The sequence below is a fragment of the Pelodiscus sinensis genome, chromosome 1 (assembly GCF_052426305.1).
Source record: "Pelodiscus sinensis isolate ZL-2025 chromosome 1, ASM5242630v1, whole genome shotgun sequence".
NCBI lineage: Eukaryota > Metazoa > Chordata > Testudines > Trionychidae > Pelodiscus > Pelodiscus sinensis.
Genome location: NC_143052.1, coordinates 161,979,492 through 162,001,381, shown reverse-complemented (window position 1 = coordinate 162,001,381; position 21,890 = coordinate 161,979,492). Strand labels below are relative to the sequence as shown.

General features: G+C 45.2%; 1 protein-coding gene across 4 annotated transcripts in view; it reads right to left on the bottom strand.

The window, feature by feature from the left end:
• Nucleotides 1–16,934, bottom strand: part of LOC102461625 (OX-2 membrane glycoprotein-like) — a 44,509-nt gene extending 27,575 nt beyond the window's left edge. For 2 of the 4 annotated variants that reach the window (XR_331600.5, XM_014570353.4), the window contains exons 1-4: nt 16,366–16,926; nt 6,373–6,454; nt 4,159–4,485; nt 3,269–3,535 (exon numbers count right to left, since the gene is read on the bottom strand). Coding sequence is in view for 3 of the 4 variants with exons in the window: in XM_014570353.4 (XP_014425839.1) it covers nt 3,269–3,535; nt 4,159–4,485; nt 6,373–6,430 (652 nt within the window). In the remaining variant the exon portion in view is untranslated. Of the gene's footprint in view, nt 1–3,268; nt 3,536–4,158; nt 4,486–6,372; nt 6,455–16,221; nt 16,246–16,365 lie in introns of those variants that run through there. The other 2 variants (XM_006116828.5, XM_075908631.2) reach the window with 2 other exon arrangements.
• Between the last annotated feature and the right edge of the window lie 4,956 nt (nt 16,935–21,890).

Sequence of the window (21,890 nt, the reverse complement as noted above, 5' to 3'; positions counted from 1 at the left end):
CTCCAGGGTCCCTAGGGTTGGCCTCTGTCGGCAGACAGGCTACTGGGCTAGATGGACCTTTGGTCTGACCCAGGACGGCCATTGTAAGCTCAGGGCTCAGTGTCGGGGGTCTCAGTGGACCCCCTTGATTTTCATGCACACCTGGTCCTGGGTGACCAGGCTGGCAGCTCTCCTGCCCTAGACAGCCACTTTCCTGTGCCTAGTGCGGAGATCGTGGACGAGGTCCACGATGTCCGCACTAGCCCAGGAAGGTGCCCGCCTCTTGCGGTCCAGGGCAAGCTCCCGGGAGCCGCCAGCCTGGTCCCGGCAAGAGGGGAAGGGCTGGGGGGTATCGGGTGGGTGGCTCTGTGCCGTGCCAGGTGCAGGGTCTGCTAGCTGGGTGCCGGCAGGCTTGCACCTGGCACGGGCACCGTAGCCAGCCCGTGCCCCTTTAAGAGGTCCGGGGCCGGGAGGGGGGCATAGAGTTTCCCTGGTGTTGGCCAGAGTGGCCACCAGGAAAACCTGGGGAGGGCTAGCCTCCCACTAGTTTGAACTAAAGGGCTACACAGCCCTTAGTTCGAACTAGCTAGTTCGAACTAGGCGTTAGTCCTCGTAAAATGAGGTTTACCTAGTTCGAACTAAGCGCTCCGCTAGTTCGATTCAAATTCGAACTAGCGGAGCGCTAGTGTAGCACCTATTAAAGTTAGTTCAAACTAACTTTGTAGTGTAGACATACCCCCAGACACGGTGCCAGACAGGACTGAGCCAGGCTTGCTCAATCCTGGTTCAATCCGGGCCCAGCAGCCCCTGACCAACGTGGGTCCCAATGGAACCTGCCCCCACCCTCCCGTTAAGGATGGGGCTGCTGCTGAAGCAGCCTGTGTTGGCAGCCAGCTTAGGCCACTGTGGACAGGGGCTGCTTCGCGGCAGCCTCCCCTGTCCCACTCCCCGTGCTGCTGCCTGACATGTTACCGGAGTTTACGGGAAGCAGCCAGGTCACTGCTGCGCCCTGGGGGGGTATTTGCCTCAAAAGTTGGTACAAAGGGGGCCATGTGAGATGTCAAATGAAAACTTATTGTCTACTGATTCTGTATATGCTCTTCATATTCCTGTATATTGTCTGTGTGTGGAGTTATGAATATGTACTCTGTATGGAGACTGGAAGTTTCTCTGTATGTGGTTGAGCAATGAGCTCAGCCTATGGACATGCTAATTAGCAAGGCTCCAGGGACAATTGGTCTCTTAAGTATCAGAGACCCACTTATGAAGGAATCTAGGTGCCTGGTCAGAGACCATGTGACTCTCTCCAGCTTGGAAGAAGCCAGGAGGGGATATACATAGGCCATGTGGCCGACTCCATTTTGGTCTTCAGATCTGCTCCTGACCCGAGATGTGGCCTCGCAGGGAATCATGAGCCGGAAAGAACTGTGGACCCATCCTGACATAGGATGTACACCAAAGACTTTTAAGCCAGCAGTTATAACAACTCTGCTGCGAGCCTGCATTGAGAACTGGGAGAGTCGATGCATGTAATGTATGATACTTTAACAACCTTACTCTCATGATTTTCTTTCTCTTAGTAATAAACCTTTAGATTTTAGATTCTAAAGGATTGGCTCAGCGTGATTTGTGGGTAAGATCCAGGCTGGTTTCTTGGAACCGGACAGAACTTGTTCAGGGAAGGTGAGATTGGGTTCTAAAACCCCTCACCTATGTATGAGGTCCGGAGCCATCTGGGACATGGATATCATTGTGGTGTCAAAGGGATTTTGCTCGTGAGGCTTCTGGCTGGCCAAGCAGGCAGCTGAAGTGCTCTGTGGGACTGGTTTGTGGCCTATTTGGAAAGGTCTCCAGTCTGTGGGCTGTAAAGAGCCCCGAATTTTAGCAATTCACCCAGAGCTGATGCCCTCAGCGGTGCCCAAACCCGGCCTGGTCCATCACACTGCCTCTGATAGAAAGCAGCAGAGTGGGGGAGGGAGGAGTCAGGCGGCATCACGAAGATAGTGTTGGAGGACCAATTTTTAAGCCCACTTCTCCCTCCCTCCGCCCAGGACCAGCTCCTGCTTCCTTCGCTCCCTTGATACAGAGGCAGCGGGGGGGGAGGGGGGGGGGAGGAAGTGGGGAATGTGAGTAGTCAAGAATGTGAGTAGTCAAGGGCTTATCAGCTAGTTGATGACTCAACTATTCACTTACAACCTTAGCCTCTCATGGAAACTTTAGGAGGTTTGTCACAGGAATCCAGGACCTAGTCACAGAAAGCATACATCGCTCTCCAGGGCACACAGGCTACATCTACACTGAACAGTTATTTCACAATAAACTATTCCACAGTAGTTTTTCCAAAATAGCTTATTTTGAAATAGCATGTCTACACTGCAGAGAAGCCTCAAAATTAGTCCGAAGCAGGCTTCCCTAATATAGATGTGCTATCTCGATTTAGAGCCCCAGGAGGAATAACTTAGAATGGTCCTGGTGAGGGACTATTTCCAAATAGCAGCAGTGGAGTAACTACAAATGTCTTATTTTGAAATAGCTATTTTGGAATAGGCGTTATTTTTCATAGAATGAGGTTTACAGAAGTTGGAATAAGCTGTCTTTTATCTCAAAATTATTTAGAAATAACAGAATTGCTGTGTAGACGCTCACACAGTTATTTCGGAATAACAGCCTGTGGTGAGTCAGCATGGCCTCTCCCACAGAAACCCCTTGGTGGGCGGTGCCAGAGTCATCCAGCCCCACCCACAGGAAACAGGAAGTGAGAGCTAGGGGTATAAGAAGGGAAGCTCCCAGCTCAGTCAGAGCCCAGCTGCTGAGCAGTGCAGAGGCTTTTCCCCAGCCTCAGTGTAGAAAGGCCCTGACATGCCATGATCCGGTGAATGACTGGGTCAGGCCACCCGGGCCGCTACCAGGCCCTGATCCCAGGCCTAGACTGCCCCAGCCACTGCTGGACCTAGATCCCGGGACATCTGGGCCCACTGATCTGTCAGGACCCTCAGGACTTGCGCGAGACCCCGCCGAGTGGGCCAGACCGCCTGGAACCTTGCCTACCCCAGATCCCAAGCCTATGGACACCCTGAACCAAACCCTAAAGCAGCACTGAGCTCAGAGCAGGAATCCTCTCTCTCACCATTGCACTTCCCCTCCTTTTGAGACACACACTTTCCTGTCCTCTTTCTCGGAAAGCCATTTCCCATTATTTCCCCATCCAAAAAATAAGGCTGAAGATATGCTAGTTCGAATTCTTGCAGCCAAGAGGACACTAACATGATTGTGCATATCACTTACTGACCCCTTTTCACTTTCACACTGTAGTCTTTGTTTTTCTCCATATGCTGTACTCTGCAAATCAGCTCTTGCCCGAGTAGGCTTGTAGAACTGTTGACGTAGAGTTTGCTGATGACTGATATTGTTCCATTGGCGTGCTGGACCTCCTCCGTCGTACCCTCAGCATTTGGCACAATCCAGGTGATCACAGGACGAGGCCAGGCACTGGCTAAACAGGTTGCTGTCAAGTTACCTTCAGAGACGGTATAATGGAGAGATCCTCTAAGCTCCTCTGAAACACAATCACAGTCATAAGGAGCTGTTGATCAAATGGAATAGCAACAAAACCAATAGACCTCATTACATTCTGACGCAGCCCCACAGGGAGCGGACACAAATAAGTCCCACTACCCCAGACCCTTGTCATGATTCATTCCCATTTTCTTTTTTCACCTATATTAAAGGGAACTATCATGGAGGAGTTAACTTCTTGTAAGATCCCAGAATTGAGAATTCCTACCAAGAGATAAATCACGTGGCCACCTCACAATGTCCTCCTAGCGGCTACCAGTAGTGTTGTGCCATGAGGAAGCTCACACTGCTGAGTCCTTGCTATAACTAAGATGATTCTGCAAGGAGGAACTTCTCCCTCCCTGAGTTTTAGCTGGCACTCAGTCTCCAGTCCACATGCATGGGCCTGCATTCAGGCTCTTACAGTGCTGGAATCCTGCTAGTAGTGACAGACAAGGTACTTGTCTAACACAGTTCCAGCCAGTACAGGCATGGTACTGGAGAGGGGAAGCTCCAAATGCTGGAGTCCTGGATGCAGCCGACCCGGGAAAGCTGTGAGCAAATGCTGCAGCTGGAAAACACCTTCCCATCCCATTAGAGATTCTTACGCACAATGAACCTTACCATAGACGGTCAAGCAGGTGTCTTGTGGGATGGGTCCTAAAGGATAGGTATTAAAGAGGCATTTATAACACCCATCATCCTGGATTCTAACTCGCCAGAAGGTGATGGCCGTATCATTCAGTGACAGACGTGTGAAATTTAATCGACCTCGGTATTTGTCAACAACATTTACTCCTCGTTGTAAACTGTACGTGGCCAAATTTTCATTGTTATTGTTATTTTTCTTCTGCCATGTAACTTGCAGAATTTCACGTGATCCCGTCAGGAGGCAGCTCAAAGTCACATTGCCACCCACCTCCACCACTTTTCTCTGCGTCACTGTGTCCACTGTAGCAATACAGAACAATATACAAATAAGACACATTTCACTTTTGCTCATGCTTAAAAGTCTCTTAGTGATTTTCCGAGCCAATTAACAAGCAGGGGTAAAATGGTGCTTTTCTACTGATCTCAGTGGAGCACTGTTGATTTACACCAGCTGAAGTCATTCTTTATTAGACCATCAAAAAGGGAAAGCCACTTACTGCACCTTCACACCAAACCCTCTACATACCTACCTCCACTTCATTAAATCTGCATAGGGCTTTGGGTTCTCCCAACTAGGGATGTTAAATATCATGTAATTGAATAGTCATGTAACCACATGAAATTTTAGCAGTTATGCGACTATTTGATAGTCCCCGGGCATGGGGCTGGCAACCAGTCAGCTCCCAGCCCTGCTCCCGGGGGGCCCTCTGCCACCCTGTGCTGCTGCCTTTCTATCAGAGGCAGCAGCATGGGGTGGCAGCAACCCCTGTCTGTGGGGGGATTCGAGCTTGCCATGGCTCACTGCGGATAAAGACTGCTCCATGGGATGCTGGAGCAGCCCCTGTATGTGGGGATCTCAGACCCCCATGAACAGGGCCTGCTGCCACAGAGTAGGGATGTTAAATTTCAACGAATTGACTAATTGAATAGTCAATGCAATTTGCATCGACTATTCGATTAGTTGATAAAGGTGCTTCTGCTTTTGAAGTGCAGGGCTTCCCCGGGGCTGTTGCTGTACTTCAAGACAAAAGTGCTGTGTGGAACACAGGGCCAGCAGGAGATTCAAGCAGTCCCCTGCTGGCCCTGTGCTCCCTGTGGCATTTCAAAGCAGCAGTGCCGTGTGGAGCCCGGGGTCAGCGATGGAGTCCCCAGCTGATCCCAGGCTCTACGCGGCACTACCACTTTGAAATGCCGCTTGCAGCCCAAGGCCAGCTGGGGACCCCAAGCTCTATGCAACGTTTCAAAGAGGCATCACCACTAGGAGGCCTGAATGGGGAACAACTCTGATAACCCCCAAGTTAACCTCACTTCCAAATTACTTACAAAAATCTACCATAAAAAGTGTCACAGCATACTATGGGTATGTCTACACTACCCTCCTAGTTCGAACTAGGAGGGTAATGTATGCATACCGCACTTGCTAATGAAGCCCGGGATTTGAATTTCCCGGGCTTCATTAGCATAAGCGGGGAGCCGCCATTTTTAAATCCCCGCTGCTTTGAACCCCGTGCAGCGCGGCTACACGGGGCTCAAACTAGGTAGTTCGGACTAGGGTGCCTATTCCGAACTACCGGTACACCTCGTTTCACGAGGAGTAACGGTAGTTCAGAATAGGAACCTTGTCCGAACTACCTAGTTCGAGCCCCGTGTAGCCGCGCTGCACGGGGTTCGAAGCAGCGGGGATTTAAAAATGGCGGCTCCCCGCTTATGCTAATGAAGCCCGGGAAATTCAAATCCCGGGCTTCATTAGCAAGTGCGGTATGCATACATTACCCCGCTAGTTCGAACTAGCGGGGTAGTGTAGACATACCCTATCTCATTTTTAAGCATACAATTATAAAATAAATCAATTGGAATATAAATATTGAATGTACATTTCCATGTATAGTATATAAAGCAGTACAAACAAGTCATTGTCTGCATGAAATTTTATTTGCACTGGACTGCATGACTGCTTTTTCCTGTAGCATGTTGTAAAACTAGGCAAATGTCTAGGTGAGTTGAAGTATTTCCTGAAAGACCTCTGCATCCCTCCAGAGGTACATGTAATGCTGGTTGAGAACTACTGTCTTAGAGGGCCCAGTGGCATAATGAACTATTACTTTTTTATACTGGTGAAACATCAGAAATCAGAGACAACTCCCAAACCTCTTGTAGAAATCTGAGAAGAAATTCCACTAGTCTCACCTTCCGCCCTGCACAGCACGATAGAGACCACACTCAAAACCAGACCTTGGAAAGTCATCTGAGAACTGATCTCTTCTTTCAGCTGGAGATGTGGGAGAGATTTGATACATGAAGTTATAGGCTTAACAGGAGCTCTATTTACAGTGCTAATGCTCCAGTTTATGGAGCTATGACAAGACCACTCTTGAGTGTAACAGGACCACATTTACAGAGTGAGTCCATTTTTATGGGTCTATTACACTACCATGTGATTGAGGAGTAGAACCTAGAAAGTTACCTGAAGTTAAATCTGTTTATTCTACCCACCCTCCACCCAAAGTTCAACATTTCAAATGAAATTTCAAACAGACCTCTTAAAGTTGCAACCCAAAAAAATTTGCACATGCACTGTACATGCAAAATAAGCATTTGCACATGCCAATCATGTTTGTGCACCCAGCACCTACATGCATCAAAGACAGGTGGGCCCAATACCAGAGGTATAATTGAAATGTTAGCATCTGCAGGCTTAAAAACCAGCTAGAAAGTATCGGGGATGGAGAGGGACAGGGATTTGATAGTTTTAGGACTTTGCTGGCATGTTCAGTTTTCTTATGATCATTTTATCTACCAGGGTACAATTATTCCTCATGGATTAGTCACTTTGCAGATCAGTGCATAAATTGACCACCAACTGTGATACAGGAAGAAATGTTTCCTCTACATTAAGGATGTTAAGAGGCAGGTAATTCACTAATCATGTAGTTCATAGAATTTTTATCAACTACAAGATTAGTCGATAAGGGAAGGTGATCAGTCACAGTTAGTGCTGGGTCTGGGACCTCCCCCCACCAAGGCTCTCCAGTTTAAATGTAGTCAGAGCCAGGCAGGCAGGCAACCCAGCTCTTACTACATTTAAAATGCAGAACCACTGTGTGGGTAGCTCCTGGACCCAGGGCAAGCCAGGACTGAGCCAGCCTTGCTCAGTTACAGCTTGTGCTGGGTCCAGCAGCCGCTGTCTTCAGGGGGTCTCAGCCTCCCCTGGCCTCACCCTGTCTTGCTGCCTCTATCAGGGGGAGAGAGGAAGGTGGCACCACAGATAGTGCTGGGGGGAAACCAGTTCCCGCCAGCACTAGCTCCTGCTCCCCTCCCCTTTGCTGCCTCTGATACAGAGGCAGCAAGGGACAGAGGGAAGTGCGTAGTCAAGTAGTAGATAAGCCTAGGCTTATTGGTTAATCAACTATTTGATTACATTCCTACTCTACATATAGTGCTAGTAGATGAGTCATCTCTGTCACAAATATTTCTAAGTCACTTTTACCTTAGTACCATAGTATCTAAGTGCTGCAGTAGTGTTTATACTAGAAATGGCTGATCACCAGACCCCGTTTTTCATTACATTTTCATTTAAAGAATCATTCTTTTTTGGTGAACATTTTCAAAATTGGTAAATTTTCAGCCAACTCTGGGGCTACCTCTAGACTACATGGCTCCGTCAATGGAGCCATGTAAAATAGTTTATTCAGCATAGTCAAAGAAGTGGGGATTTAAATAATCCCCACTTCATTAAAATAAAAATGGCCGCTGCGCTGTGCCGACAATCAGCTGATCCAGCACAGCGTGGCAGTCTAGACACGGCACAGTCGACAAGAGAAGTCTTTGTCGACTGATCCAGTAAACGAGGCATACCGAAGCGGTCGACAAAGGCTTCCCTTGTCAACCGCACTGTGTCTAGACTGCCGCGCTGTACCGGATCAGTTGATCGTCGGCACAGCGTGGTGACTATTTTTATTTGAATGAAGCGGGGATTATTTAAATCCCCACTTCTTTGACTAGCTGAATAAACTAATTTACATGGCTCCGTTGACGGAGCCATGTAGTGTAGACTTAGCCTGGCTTATACCCTGTGTTTAGCATTGGCCATACTGGAGACAAGATGTCAGACATGATGGATGAGTGTCCCTTATGGTTTCCCCCTTGAAAGACAGGGAGAAAGTGAGAGGCATACAAACACATGCATGTTTTCAACAGCATTAATAGCAAAGCATCAATACACAATACATTAAGCTAAATGCAGTCTTAATAGGGGAAAGAGAATGGCCTAAAATTGCACAAACTTTGGAAAAGTTTGGATCTGAAATATCTCCAATTAAAGCATTGTAAGGCAATATTTAACTGCTATTTCTCAGTCTGCTATGGTCATTCTTCCAGTATCACCTCACAGTTTTTAACAAATCACATGAGCAACAGAAGCCTCAGAAGTCTAGCAGACAAAGGTACAGTAGAATCTCAGAGTGATAAACACCTCAGGAATGTTGTAACTCTAAACAGTTTATAATACTGAACAATACATGATGGCTGTTCTTCCAAAAGTTTACAGTTAAACATTGACTTAAAACAGCTTTGAAACTTTACTATGTGGAAGAAAAAATACTGTATAACAAGATGCAAGGCTAAAGGTTGAAGTCCAACAAATTTGGAATAGACATAAACACACTATTTAAAAAAAAAAACAGAGAGAGTAATTAGACACCGAAAAAATTTACCTAGGTTAGTAGTGGAGTGTCAGTCACTGAAAATGATTAAACCAAGATGGGATGTTTGTCTAATAGATTTACTCCAGCTCAGGATATAAAACACCCTACAATAGTTAACCAATTGAACGTTTTTGTTTAACCAGTTAACCATCATGGATGAGGGGCCATTCCAGTCTGCCATGCCACAGGTGGGATCCAGCCAGCTGGACTTGCCCTGGCCATGGGCTGATACAGCCCATTGAGGGCATGGTCTAGCTGGCCGGGCCTGCCACAGCCGAGGGCTGCTCCAGCCAGCCAAGGGCAGAGTCTAGTTGGCCAGGACTGCTATGGGCAAGGTGCGGGAGCCAGACAGCTGGGCCAGTTAACCAAGTAACTTGTAAACAGGCCAATAAACCACTTTCTTACTGGGTAACAGATTAATCTCTTACATCCCTAGTTCAGGGTGAACACACATAAAATCAATCATTGAAAATCAGTTTTTTTATTTAAATCTGATTTTTTTTATTTTTTAAAAATAAAATAATAGATTTCTCATTTAAAAATAATAGTTACAATTAAATCTTATTACAAACATGATACACCTACGCTTACTGTCTCATAAAAATGAATTAATGGCTCTAGTCTGTATAGGCTAAACACCAGCTCTTGATTTTTGCAAGTTCTGTGCTTTCAATTTCTTACCAGACTAAGGGCATGTCTTCACTCGCCATGCCAGAGATTGACATTCTGTCGTTTGATTTAGTGGGTTTAATATAGATCCCTATATCAAACACTGGGTGCAGCTCTGACTGGCACCTGTGCTCCTCGTAGTCATGAGAAGTCAGGGGAGCATTTAGTTCCCATTGCTTTCTCACTATGGGAATGTTGCGAAGTTCAATTTAAGGTAAGCTGACTCCTGTTACGTATTCTATTCAGTTGACCTTGCAAGTCCAGTTATACCTGGCCTAAGATGTACAACAACTGGCACGCTGGATAGCATTGTTTTTGTTCTGTGCTTATGTGGTGGTGGACCTGGACCAAGCACAGCAGAATTAGTTAAGACATTGTCTATAAACAGAGACACTATATAGGAAAGGATGGGGGCAAAAAAGAAAGAAACATTGGAACATACCAGAAAGAAAAGGGGAAGATATAATTTAGCGCACACATAGAATCATAGAATACTAGGACTGGAAGGGACCTCGAGAGGTCATTGAGTCAAGTCCCCTGCCCCCACAGCAGGACCAAATACTGTCTAGATCATCCCTGATAGACGTTTATCTAACCTACTCTTAAATATTTCCAGAGATGGGGATTCCACAACATCTCTGGGCAATTTATTCCAGTGTTTAACTACCCTGACAGTTAGGAACTTTTTCCTAATGTCCAACCTAAACCTCCCTTATTGCAGTTTAAGCCCATTACTTCTTGTTCTATCCTCAGAGGCCAAGATGAACAAGTTTTCTCCCTCCTCCTTATGACACCCTTTTAGATACCTGAAAACGGCTATCATGTCCCCCCCCCAATCTTCTCTTTTCCAAACTAAACAAACCCAATTCTTTCAGCCTTCCTTCATAGGTCACGTTCTCTAGACCTTTAGTCATTCTTGTTGCTCTTCTCTGGACCCTCTCCAATTTCTCCACATCCCTCTTGAAATGCGGTGCCCAGAACTGGACACAATACTCCAACTAAGGCCTAACCAGCACAGAGTAGAGTGGAAGAATGACTTCTCATGTCTTGTTCACAACACACCTGTTATGCATCCCAGAATCATGTTTGCTTTTTTTGCAACAGCATCACACTGTTGACTCATATTCAGCTTGTTGACCATTATAACCCCTAGATCTCTTTCTGCCGTACTCCTTCCTAGACAGTCGCTTCCCATTCCATATGTGTGAAACTGATTGTTCCTCCCTAAGTGGAGCACTTTACATTTGTCTTTATTAAACTTCATCCTGTTTACCTCAGACCATTTCTCCAATTTGTCCAGATCATTTTGAATTATGACCCTATCTTCCAGAACATTCGCAACCCCTCCCAGCGTGGTATCATCTACAAACTTAATAAGCGTACTTTCTATGCCAATATCTAAATCGTTGATGAAGATATTGAAGAGAGCCGGTCCCAAAACAGACCTCTGTGGACCCCCACTAGTTATACCTTTCCAGCAGGATTGTGAACTATTAATAACTACTCTCTGAGTACAGTTATCCAGACAGTTATGCACCCACCTTATAGTAGCCCCATCTAAATTGTATTTGACTAGTTTATTGATAAGAATATCATGTGAGACCGTATCAAATGCCTTACTAAAGTCTAGGTATACCACATCCACCGCTTCTCCCTTATCCACAAGACTCGTTATCCTATCAAAGAAAGCTATCAGATTGGTCTGACAGGATTTATTCTTTACAAATCCATGCTGGCTGTTCCCTATCCTGAAGCATCCACAGGAAAAAAAAATAGGGGGTGCTCAGAACCCACCAGCAAAGATGTTCAGTAGCATTGGACCAGTGCCACAGATTAGCTGTTGGTGGGGCTGCTGATCAGCTGTTTGTCACCTAGGGGAGTGTGGAAAGCAGCAAGTGGCAGGCAGGCGTGGGTGCAGGAAAGGGGATAAAGGAGGGCTCCGGGAAGGGGAGTGAGGGTGTGGTGGAGTGAAGGTGGGGCCTTTGGGTGGTGCAAGGGTGGAACCAACAGCCCTATGGAAACATACAAGCTGGCACCTTTGTCACAAGGACACTCAGATTGGATCCTCTTCATTGTAGAACAGAGGGGCTAGTTAGAAGGACATTCTCTTTGAGGCACTGGGGTTCTGGATCTTGCTCCATTCCGGTGTCCTACGCAGACTGAAATCTGGTAAATGTTCAAGCATGCTACAAAAGATATTTATTTGTTTCAGCAGACTTGACGAAAGCTGAAGGCATGCTTTCTAGAAAAATGCAGGGACAGAAAAGAAGGGAGGGAGAGATTGTGTGTGACTAATTGGCTGCTTTCTACCCAATTGATTGTTTTAGTGCTGCTGAGATTTAATTGTATAAAACAGCAAGTTATAGTGCCTAGAGCCTGGATAGGCATATTTTCGTTATTTAAATAGGAATCAAGAGTGACTAAACTGCTGTTTCAATTAATATTCCTAATGTGCACTGAGGACTGCCAACATCAGTCAAACTAACTGATATTGTTCTCAGAAACAAGAAAGAAGATTATGAACTTTCAGCAAGATCCAAGGAAAGCACTGAAAAAGCAGAATTTATTTCCTTTATCCTGTTATTACTTTTGTTCTTAAGGAGGAAGGTTACAGTGTAAAAACAGAACTTCCCATTTCCAAAGAAAATCTTTAGAGGAAATGATAGCAAATGCTCAGATAGGGTATGTCTAGACTACATGGCTCCATCGACAGAGCCATGTAGATGAGTTTACTAGACATAGGAAAATGAAGCAGCAATTTAAATAATCACTGCTTCATTTACATCAAAATGGCTGCCGCGCTGTGCCGATCAGCTACTTCGACAAGGGAAGCCTTTATAGAAGAGGTTTACTGGAGCAGTCGACAAAGGCTTCCCTCGCCAACCGCGGCACATCCAGACTGCTCCGTTGTGCCACCAAACAGCTGATCAGCACAGTGCGGTGGCCATTTTGATGTAAATGATGCAGCGATTATTTAAATCGCCACTTCATTTTCCTATGTCTAGTAAACTCATCTACGTGGCTCCGTCGACGGAGCCATGAAGTCTAGACATACCGATACAGTAATGAACACACTGTCAATAAATGGTTTGTTAATATAGCCTCTTAGCCGTAGGCCACAGCACACAATATAAAGTAAACACATGTTTTAAAAAACACAGCTAAGTCAGTCTGCGTTTATGCTTCAAATGTACTACATTTATCCCTAAAAACTGGTTATGCCAGGGTCAAGATTAGATCTTAGATCAAGATTTTCCTTCTTATGGAACAAAACCATAAAAATAGACTCTACTATCAATAACACAACTAAATAAGGAATTTGCTAAACAGCAAATACCAGCCACATTTAGCAAGTCAGGCAATTCCAGCAAATGGAAGGAAAATAATCAACAGAAGCATATTTAAAAGAGTGCACATCCAACCATGTTTAGGGTAATGGCTAGAGGAAGAATTGCACATTGTGGTGAGTATTTCTATACCACTGAGATAGGTGCCTTCGATATACGATGTCCCATAGGCATGTAAGCATACAGATACATTTCCGGACAGAATAAAGTACTGGTAATTGTGTTTTAATTTTATGTCTGGTCTCTTCTGTGGCTGGTAATATTGATACAGATTGCATCTCAGTGAACTAGGATTCTCTGATCAGGCAACCAAATCGTGGATGTTCCAGGATCAGGGCATGCTATGGTGATGGGGGGCGGAAGTGGGTACCTGGCTCAAATGTAAGGGAGGGGAGGGACAGGAGCCTGGCGCACATCCCAGCTGGGCTAGGAGAGGGGGGAGACTGGGAGCTGGGAAGGCCAGCATGCAGCTCAGCGGGGCTGTGGAGGGTGGTGGGAAGCCTGGCACACAGTTCATCTGGGCTGTTGGGGGAGCTGGGAAGTCTGGTGCATGGCCCAGCTGGGTTGGGGGGAACAAAAAGCCCAGCACATGACCCAGCTGGGCTCCCAAAGGAGCCAGGAAGCCTGGTGTGGTGGCGGGGCAGGAGATGGGGCCAGTAGCAAGGGGGCCAGAAATGACTTCCCCTAGTCCAATAAATCACTCATCCGGGTCCAGTCAGGTCCCGAGGTACTGGACCAGGGAGTCTAACCTACACTGGTGTTAACCAAGGGAACTATAAGTTTCTGGGTGGCGATTAAGGTGTTCACTATGAACCCTAAAGACCTAAGTGGTCTCGACCTGGTCTTGTTCCCTACTGTGACTGGCCTCTGAACCTCTGCAAGAGGAACAGGGAAGTAACGGGTGAAGAAATTTCTAGTATAGTCTCCTGCTCATGTATTTACAGAGGAACTCAGGACCTATACATGTTTTTATAAAGAGAGGAAATTCACAGGGTTAGTGATGGTTACTCTAGTTCACTGAGGAACAGAAGGTTCTGCTGATGTCAGGAGGTTAATGAAATGAGTGAAGCACAATTCCAGTTACTCCCAACAGATTGGAAGTGGTGGTGCATTGAAAGGCCACCTTGGGAGGAAGTCAACAGAGAGCTCTTGCAGCATGCAGCGGGGGGATGGTGCGCTGGTTCTCCTGTTCTAATCTCTGAATCTTATTCATGCTCCCCACTGACTCTCTTTGCTGGGTGAGTGGGGCTGACGCATTTTGTCTTTGCCTCATCCTGGGACTCCTGCTAGTAGTTTATCATCTACTTCAGTGGTTTCCAACCCGCAGTCGAGAGATTCCCAGGGAGAGGGTCATGGTTCAAAGACTTTGCCCTTACCACAGAACAGTGGATTTCAAACTGAGGGTCCATGGACTTTTGGAAGACCACAGACTATATCTAAGATTTCCAAAGGAGTCTGCATCTTCATTTTAAATGTTTGAGGGATACACAAACAGGTTAAAAGGTTGCAAACCACTGCTCTACATAGTATGGGTTCTTATTTAAGGAGAGACTTGAAAAGTTTAAGAATTTGAGTTATCCCTGTTTGCTATATAAAAAGTGGTCTTTTTGGTTTCCTATTCTTCTAAAAAAAATCCTCTGGTGAATGGCTTTCTATATTAGAAACTTCAGGTCTTGTGTCCTAGAAGACAATATAGCAACCACGGAACTGACGACTTCACAAATCTGGAAAGGGACATATTTGATCACAAAACATTTCCAATCAAATAATTTAGTAGGTTTAAAAATCTTGATGGTTGTTTTTTTCTTGCGAACATCCATTCAGCCTGAAGAACTGAGAAAGGGTTTATTTGTTCTACACGGATTACCTCCCTCTTAAATCTGAGCCCTCTGACAAGTCTTGCAAAGCTAGACTTTATATGCCTGATAACTCCAAAGTTTTTTTAAAAAAGCAAATGGAAGCTCAACCCCACATCTGCTCTCTCTCCATGTCTTCTTTACACCAAAAAGAAGCAAATGGGTGAAGTTGCTTTCCCCTTCCTATCATTGTTAAATAAAAAGATCATTATACCATATACATATTTGCTAGATCTAGATATATATACTGACTTACAGCAGCTTTACCCCACACTCTCCTATTTACAAATTCTGATGGACAGATGGAATTACCACAACATGTGCAAATTACAATTGCAACAGATTTCAACCCCACAGATTTTCAGACACATGCAAATTGGTGCGTCATGGACTGAAATTAAATTAAGTTAAAATCTATTGTTCTTTGAAAGATCACTATTTTTTTTAACTCCCACAGTCAGTTGTGTTATTTATGGGTTTTTTGGAATAATCAATTATAGATTTAAAGAGTTTAAGGCCAGAAGGGACCATTACTTCATTGTCGTTTGACTACCTGTGAATCACAGACCATTAAACTGCAAGTAACCCTGTACTAAGCCCAGTAATTTGTATCTGGCTATTAAAGCTTACCTTTTAATAATGCATCTGGTCTAGATTTGTTTAAAGACAGAGAATCCCATCACTGCCCTTGGTAGTTAGTTCCAGTGGTAAATCACCCTCACTATTAAAAACCTGTGCTTTTTTTTAATATGTTGGGCTTCAACATCTAGACTTTGGTTCTTGTTAAGGCTTTCTCCACTAGACTAAAAGTACCCATGGTGTTTTCTCTTTGTGGAGTAAATAAGATGCAGTCAAATGGATAACTTCTCTTTAACCAACTCCTGAAGAAAAAAAATTTAGGACAGACTGGCAGCTGGTATAAATTGGTGTAACACCCTTGACCTCAGTAGAGCAAACATCAAAAGAGATCAGCTGAGTATCTGGCCTTCTGTTAATTAAGAAAAAAATCTATACAATTATTACCACACCACTCTCATAATTACATAGTTTTATGTGCAAAACTGTTTTACACACTTTGTTACATTTGCAACAAATCAAGAGCACAGAGAGCTGTTTTAAAGCATTATCTATGTTGCTGTTCTGAGAGTGCTAAGTTGGATGCTCAAATGAATGCTTTGAGGGGTGCTAACAAATCACCAGCCCTAACCCTGCAAGAAACAGATGTTTGTAGCTGATCTCTGATATAAGTACATTTACACAAATACTTCACATTTTCTACCTCTAAAAACGGTATGAGTGGCTAGCTTAAACAGCTATATCCTGCCAGCTAGACTGGATTTCACCCAGGATTGATGAGATTACCTGCAGCCTTAGGTTGTTTTTAACAGTTGTCAGACATCTCTCCCCCCTCCCCATTATGCTTTTCATAAACATCAGTCACCCCCTTCTCCTCCTACCCACCAGAGCTACAGCTGCAAAAGGAAACTTGCAGACTATAATATTGGTAGTGCTCTTTGCGGCGATTCCAGACACAGAGTAGCCCTTCTCTGAGGAAAATCTATGCCTGTTATTTCAACTTCCCTGCCATAAAGGAGATTGGATTACCAGCTCCTTGCTTTCCTCCTCATCGACTTCTCCTTGGGAAAAACTGTAGGTTGGAAACAGTTAGGAAGCGTTGAAATGAAATGCTGCTCCGCTCTCTCCAGGGAAGCGTTGTGGCTGGAGAACTTGTAGTTAGCTGATGAGTCTGTCCCCAAGGAGCAGAATAATGTATGTTTTCCAGCTATGTCAGCTGCTGCTGCTGCTCCTAGTGTGGGAGTGGAAGAGCTGTGCCTGTGTTAGAATGACTGATTCCTGTGCAGATCCCGTCAGGCTCTCAGATGATTCCTCGAACTGGGTAGCTGAGAGCCTGGACACCTATTCAACCCTCCCCTACCCGACTTCTGATTGGGAGGAGAGGGGGAGGACTCAAAACACTTCAGGGGATAAATACATCCTCCTTACTCAGGTGCTTTCTCATTTGTACTGGAGAAATACTAAATGCCTTGTATAAATAGATTACAATATTGTAAAGACTTTATTTCTAATGACTCAGGAACTTAATAGGAAAAGCTTTAGGGGGTAGCCGAGTTAGTATGTACAGGATAAGCTTTAAAAAACCAGATGGTCTGGTAGCACTTTATAGACTAACAAAGCATGTAGATGGTATCATGAGCTTTTGTGAAGTGGGCTGTGCCCACAAAAGTTCATGATATCATCTACGTGTTTTGATAGTCTATAAAATGCTACCAGACCATTTGTTGTTTTTTAAGTTAATAGGAAACACATTGCCAAAGGGAAAACATTTATTTCCTGAAAATACATCTTGGGATATCTTGGAGCATCTCTTAAAAAGACAACAATACCAAAGGTTTTTAAAGATCAATTGAGAAAACTAATTTCCCTGTTATTCCAGGTTTTAGAAGAATGTCTGAAGGGAAACTCAACTACTTTCAAAATGTAATATAAATTAAAATAAAAAAAAGTCTGTGTGTGTTTGAGAGAGACCGGTGTGATGTGGGAAGGATGATGATATTGAACAAACATTCTTCATGCCTCTGTATAAATCCATGGAGCCAGTCTTTGGACAGGACACTGCCCCCTGTTAATTTCTGGGCTCAAGGGATTACGTGGGGTGGAGAGGCAACAAGGGTGAGGCCCCGTACACTCATCACAGCAGTGGGAGCCAGAGCTACCGGGCAGTGTGCTCCACTCCCACTGTCCCCTGCTTCACCGTAGCAGCAGGAAACAGAGTGCCATGGCCATGGCCACAGCCTGCTCCTCCGAGCCCTCCCTTGCTCTGGGAACAGAGCTAAAGTGCTCCACTTCCTGCTGCCATGGTGAAGCAGAGTGCAGCAGGCTGGGAGGGCAGTGGAGCAGAGTAGGCTGCTGGATCACTTTGGCTCCCGCCACCATTGTGACCCAACCCCTGTTGCTGTCCCACCCCAGGCTCTCTGGTAATACCCCAGCTTGTGTAGGGTGGGGGGGGGAGGAGTTCATTGGAGACAGAGCAGGGGCAGGAAGAGGCAGGGCATGAGGAGGGGGTAGAGTCCATGGGTGACTATGTGTGTGTGTGTATGAACTGGAAAGGATCCAAAGAAGGAAAACAAAGGATTAAGGATATGGAACAGTTTGGCACTGTTGTGCTTGGAAAAGAGGCAACTAAGGAAGGGATTTGACCGAGATCTATAAAATGTTTACTGGTGTGGAGAAAGTGAATAAGGAAAAGTTATTTACTCCTGCACATAACACAAGACTTGAGGGTCACCCAATAAAATTAATAGGCAGCAAGTCTAAAACAAACAAAAGGAAGTACTTCTCCACTGTGGAACTCGTTGCCAGGAGTTGTTGTGAAGGCCAAAACTATAATAGTGCTTAAAAAAGAACTAGAAAAGTTCACAGAAGTGCATGAATGGCTGTTAGCCAGGATGGGTAAAGATATAACCCCATGACCTGAATGTGACAGTGTCCCTAGTAGCCTCCGTTTGCCAGAAGCAGAGAAGAGGGGATGGATCACTTAATGCCTGCTTATAATATCTGGCATTGGCTACTGTCAGAGGACAGGATCCTGGGTGAGATGGACCATTGGTTGACCGGCTATTACTGTTCTTATGATCTTTCAAAATTTGGCATTAGGAATATCTTGCCCTGTTATTTCCTATTTGATCTAAATTTACATATACGTTTAAAATGTGGCTTTAACTTGAGTTTGTGTGTATATATTTTTTTATATACCCATTTTCTAAGTTCTCCCCCCTCCTCCCCCTAAAAAATCCTAGAATTTTCAGGTGCCTCAGAAAGTCCAAAATCACAGTTCAATTTGCCTTCTCCCTCTCCCAAAATATCTGAAATAGCCCCTGAAGTCCTGGAGTATTAGAGAAATGAGCCCTGGTCTATATCAGTGCCTCATCTGTTCTGAAGTGGACAGGAAAAGGCAATTGCTTAGGGTGTTGTGAGCTGACAGGATGGAGAGCCACCTGCTCCTGGGAAGTAGTGAGCAAGCCAAGGGAAGCAGCTGCCTAAGGAGATAGCAAGAAGCAACATGAAAAGGTTAGGGCTGCCAATTCTTTAATCACATAAAACCAAACCCTGCCCTGACTTTGTCCTGTGGCCCACCCACCTTCCGAGAGGCCCTGCATCCACTCACTACATCCCTCCTCCTGCCCGTGCTCATTTTTCTCCACCCTCACTCATTTTCACTGGGCTGGAGGGGAGGTTGGAGTGCGAGAGGGCAGGAGGGCTCCAGCTGGGCATGTGGTCTCTAGGTTGGGGCTTGGGATTAGGGATGCAGGAAGGGGCTCTGGGCAGAGGCTGGGGGGTTTGGAGAGTGGGAGTGGGCTCAGGGCTTTGTTGGTGTGCAGGAAGGGATGTGGGCACCATTACCCAAGGATGAGGGTTTTGAGGTGTAGGAGGGGTTTTTCCTGGCAGGGCAGGGGATTGGGTGCCTGAGGGGGTACAGGTTCTGGCAAGAGATGTGGGCTCCCCAGGAGGGCCAAGCATGAGGGGTTTGATGTTTAGGAGGGGGCTTAGGGCTGGAACAGGGAGTTTGGGTGTGGGAAGGGGTGTAGAGTGCAGACCCTGGGAAATGGTTCAGGACTGGGTCAGTGTTGCAGGCTCCAAAGAGAGTTTGGGTGTAGGATGGGGCTTTGGGTTAAGCTGTAGGAGGGAGCTCTGGGCTAGGTTATGGGATTGGGGTGTGGTAGTTTGGGGTGCAGAGCCTATGGGAAATGGCTGTGACCTGCAGGAGGGAGACTGGGGTGCAGATTCCAGCCCAATGCTCTTACTCTTGGTCAGCATCACAGCAGGACTAACGCAGGCTCCCTACCTATCCAGGCACTGTGTGGCTAATATGTCTGGCTCATAGGCAGAGGCGCACAACCAGATAGCTCTAATGCACTTCCCCTGCAGCTCCCATTGGCTGCAGTTCCTAGCCAATGGGAGCTGTGGAGCTGGTGCTGGTGGCAGTTTCCCTGATCGCCCTTGTGCCTAGGAGCCACAGCAACATGTTGTCACTTCTGGGAGCTGCCTTAGCCCCAAGGCACTGACAACCAGAATTTTAACAGCTCAATCAGTGGTGCTGACCAGAGCTACCAGGATCACTTTTCAATTAGGTGTTCTGGTGGAAAACCAGACAACCCTGAAAGGACCAATCTAGTTTTCCCTTGAAAAACAATCATTTTAAAATCTTTTGTACATTCTGGAACAAGCCAAGGTTTTTTTTCAAAAAAACTAAATTTTTCACAGGAGGGAAATTCTTTCTTCTGGCCAGCTCCTGAATTTACATTTAGCAATTAGCTAACTGCTTTAAGTTGAGGTTTTAGCTCAGAGTGAACAAAGGCAGAGGTCAGTGAGGTGAAGGTTTACAGATCCCGAAGTGACTCAGCTGGGAATAAAAATAAAGGGAAATTAATACTTTATTTGCTTTTCTCAAAATCCATCAATACTTTGAATACAGCCTGCATGAATTTCCTGTTGGACCAGCGAAAGTGCTGAGTTTAATGCTCCGAGCTAAAAGGCCCAACAAAGGTTGAAATATTTGGATAAGGACTAAACACTCATTGTTTCTCAAGCTCTGAAGAAACCCTGTTGACACACAGTCCATTTTAGTCTGAGTATTTGTGTCCAGTTTAAGGATGTTGAATGTCAACTAACTGACTAATCAAATAGTTGATGTATTTTGCATCGACTATTCAATTAGTTGATAGGGTCCCTCCAAGGCAAAAATGCTACGTGGAGCCCAGGGTGAGCTGGGGACTCCGGTGCTGCTGCTTTGAAATGCCATGTGCATTCTGGAGATACCCCAGCTGGCTTTAAGCAGTGCTGCCACTTTGAAGTACCCCATTCTCTCCCCCCCCCCTTTCTGATAGAGGCAGCAAGGGTCGGGGAAGTGACTAGTCGACTAGCCTGTTGACTATCCAATAAGCATTTGTTTATCGGATAGTCAACTAGTCCTTCACATTCCTAGACCAGTTTTTAGCATTGCTTTTTACAGCAGATAATAGCATAGGGAAGTGTTAAACTTACTTTGAGGTGTGATGAACCTTTCTTTTTTCAAAGCATCATGCAGGAAAGTATGTTTGAAGCACTGACACAGTGCTTTGTCTTTCTACTTCATCCCACAGAGAGCAATAGGAAGATGCCTTCAACCTTTTGGCACTGAAATACACTTTTTTCCTGATAGGTTCCAGGATTTTCATTCCATTTAACTTGCTGTAGGTGAAATGCTGTATATTAAAATATCCTTTGACCTTCTGCCAGGTTACTTGTAAGACTTTAAAGGAGCACAGAGTCATATTTCAGCATCGTATCTTCACCTAGGTTTGCTGGACCCTGGAATCAAACTGAAAAGAAGGATCACACACAGAGAGAAAGGCATGTCCAGGCAAGAAATCTCTACAACAGCCATGGAACACCAGGCCGTTCATATTTTACACAATGTCAGTACAAAAATCTCCATGGTATGAATTTGTTACACAACACGTACAATTCTAGGGGCATGTCTAGATTGCCCACGACTTTTGAAAGAAGATATGCATATTTGGCATGAATTTGTATATCTTTTTCCGATCCCATTTTTGGAAGAGATTTTTCTGGAAGAAAAAAAAAAGCAACCTAGATGTGATTCTTTCAAGAAAAAACTTTTTTTTTGAAAGAACCCTTCTTCCTAAAAGAATGAAGTGGACAGAGTTCTTTCAAAAAAGGCTTTCTTTCCCCAAAAGAACTGTGTCTATATTACTTTTATTTTTTTTAAAAAACTCTTCCGAAAACAGGATCGAAAAAATATGCAAATTCATGCCAAATTTGCATATCTTCTTTTGAAAGCCGCAGGTAGTCTAGACATGCCCTAGGTGTCTGGGCGATTTGTGTGTTACATTCCTCCTAGTGATGTGGTGTATGGATAAGGGGAGAAGAAAATATTCATACAGTCCAAGTTCATAGGGTTACACAGACACTAGACCAGTGTTTCTTAAACTGTGTTCCGTGGCACAATGGTGTGCCATGGAGAACAACAGAGTTCAAAATACAGGCAAAGACAGGCAACTTTTTCCCCCCTCCCAACAACATTTCCCCCAACCCTTTTTTTTTTGCTC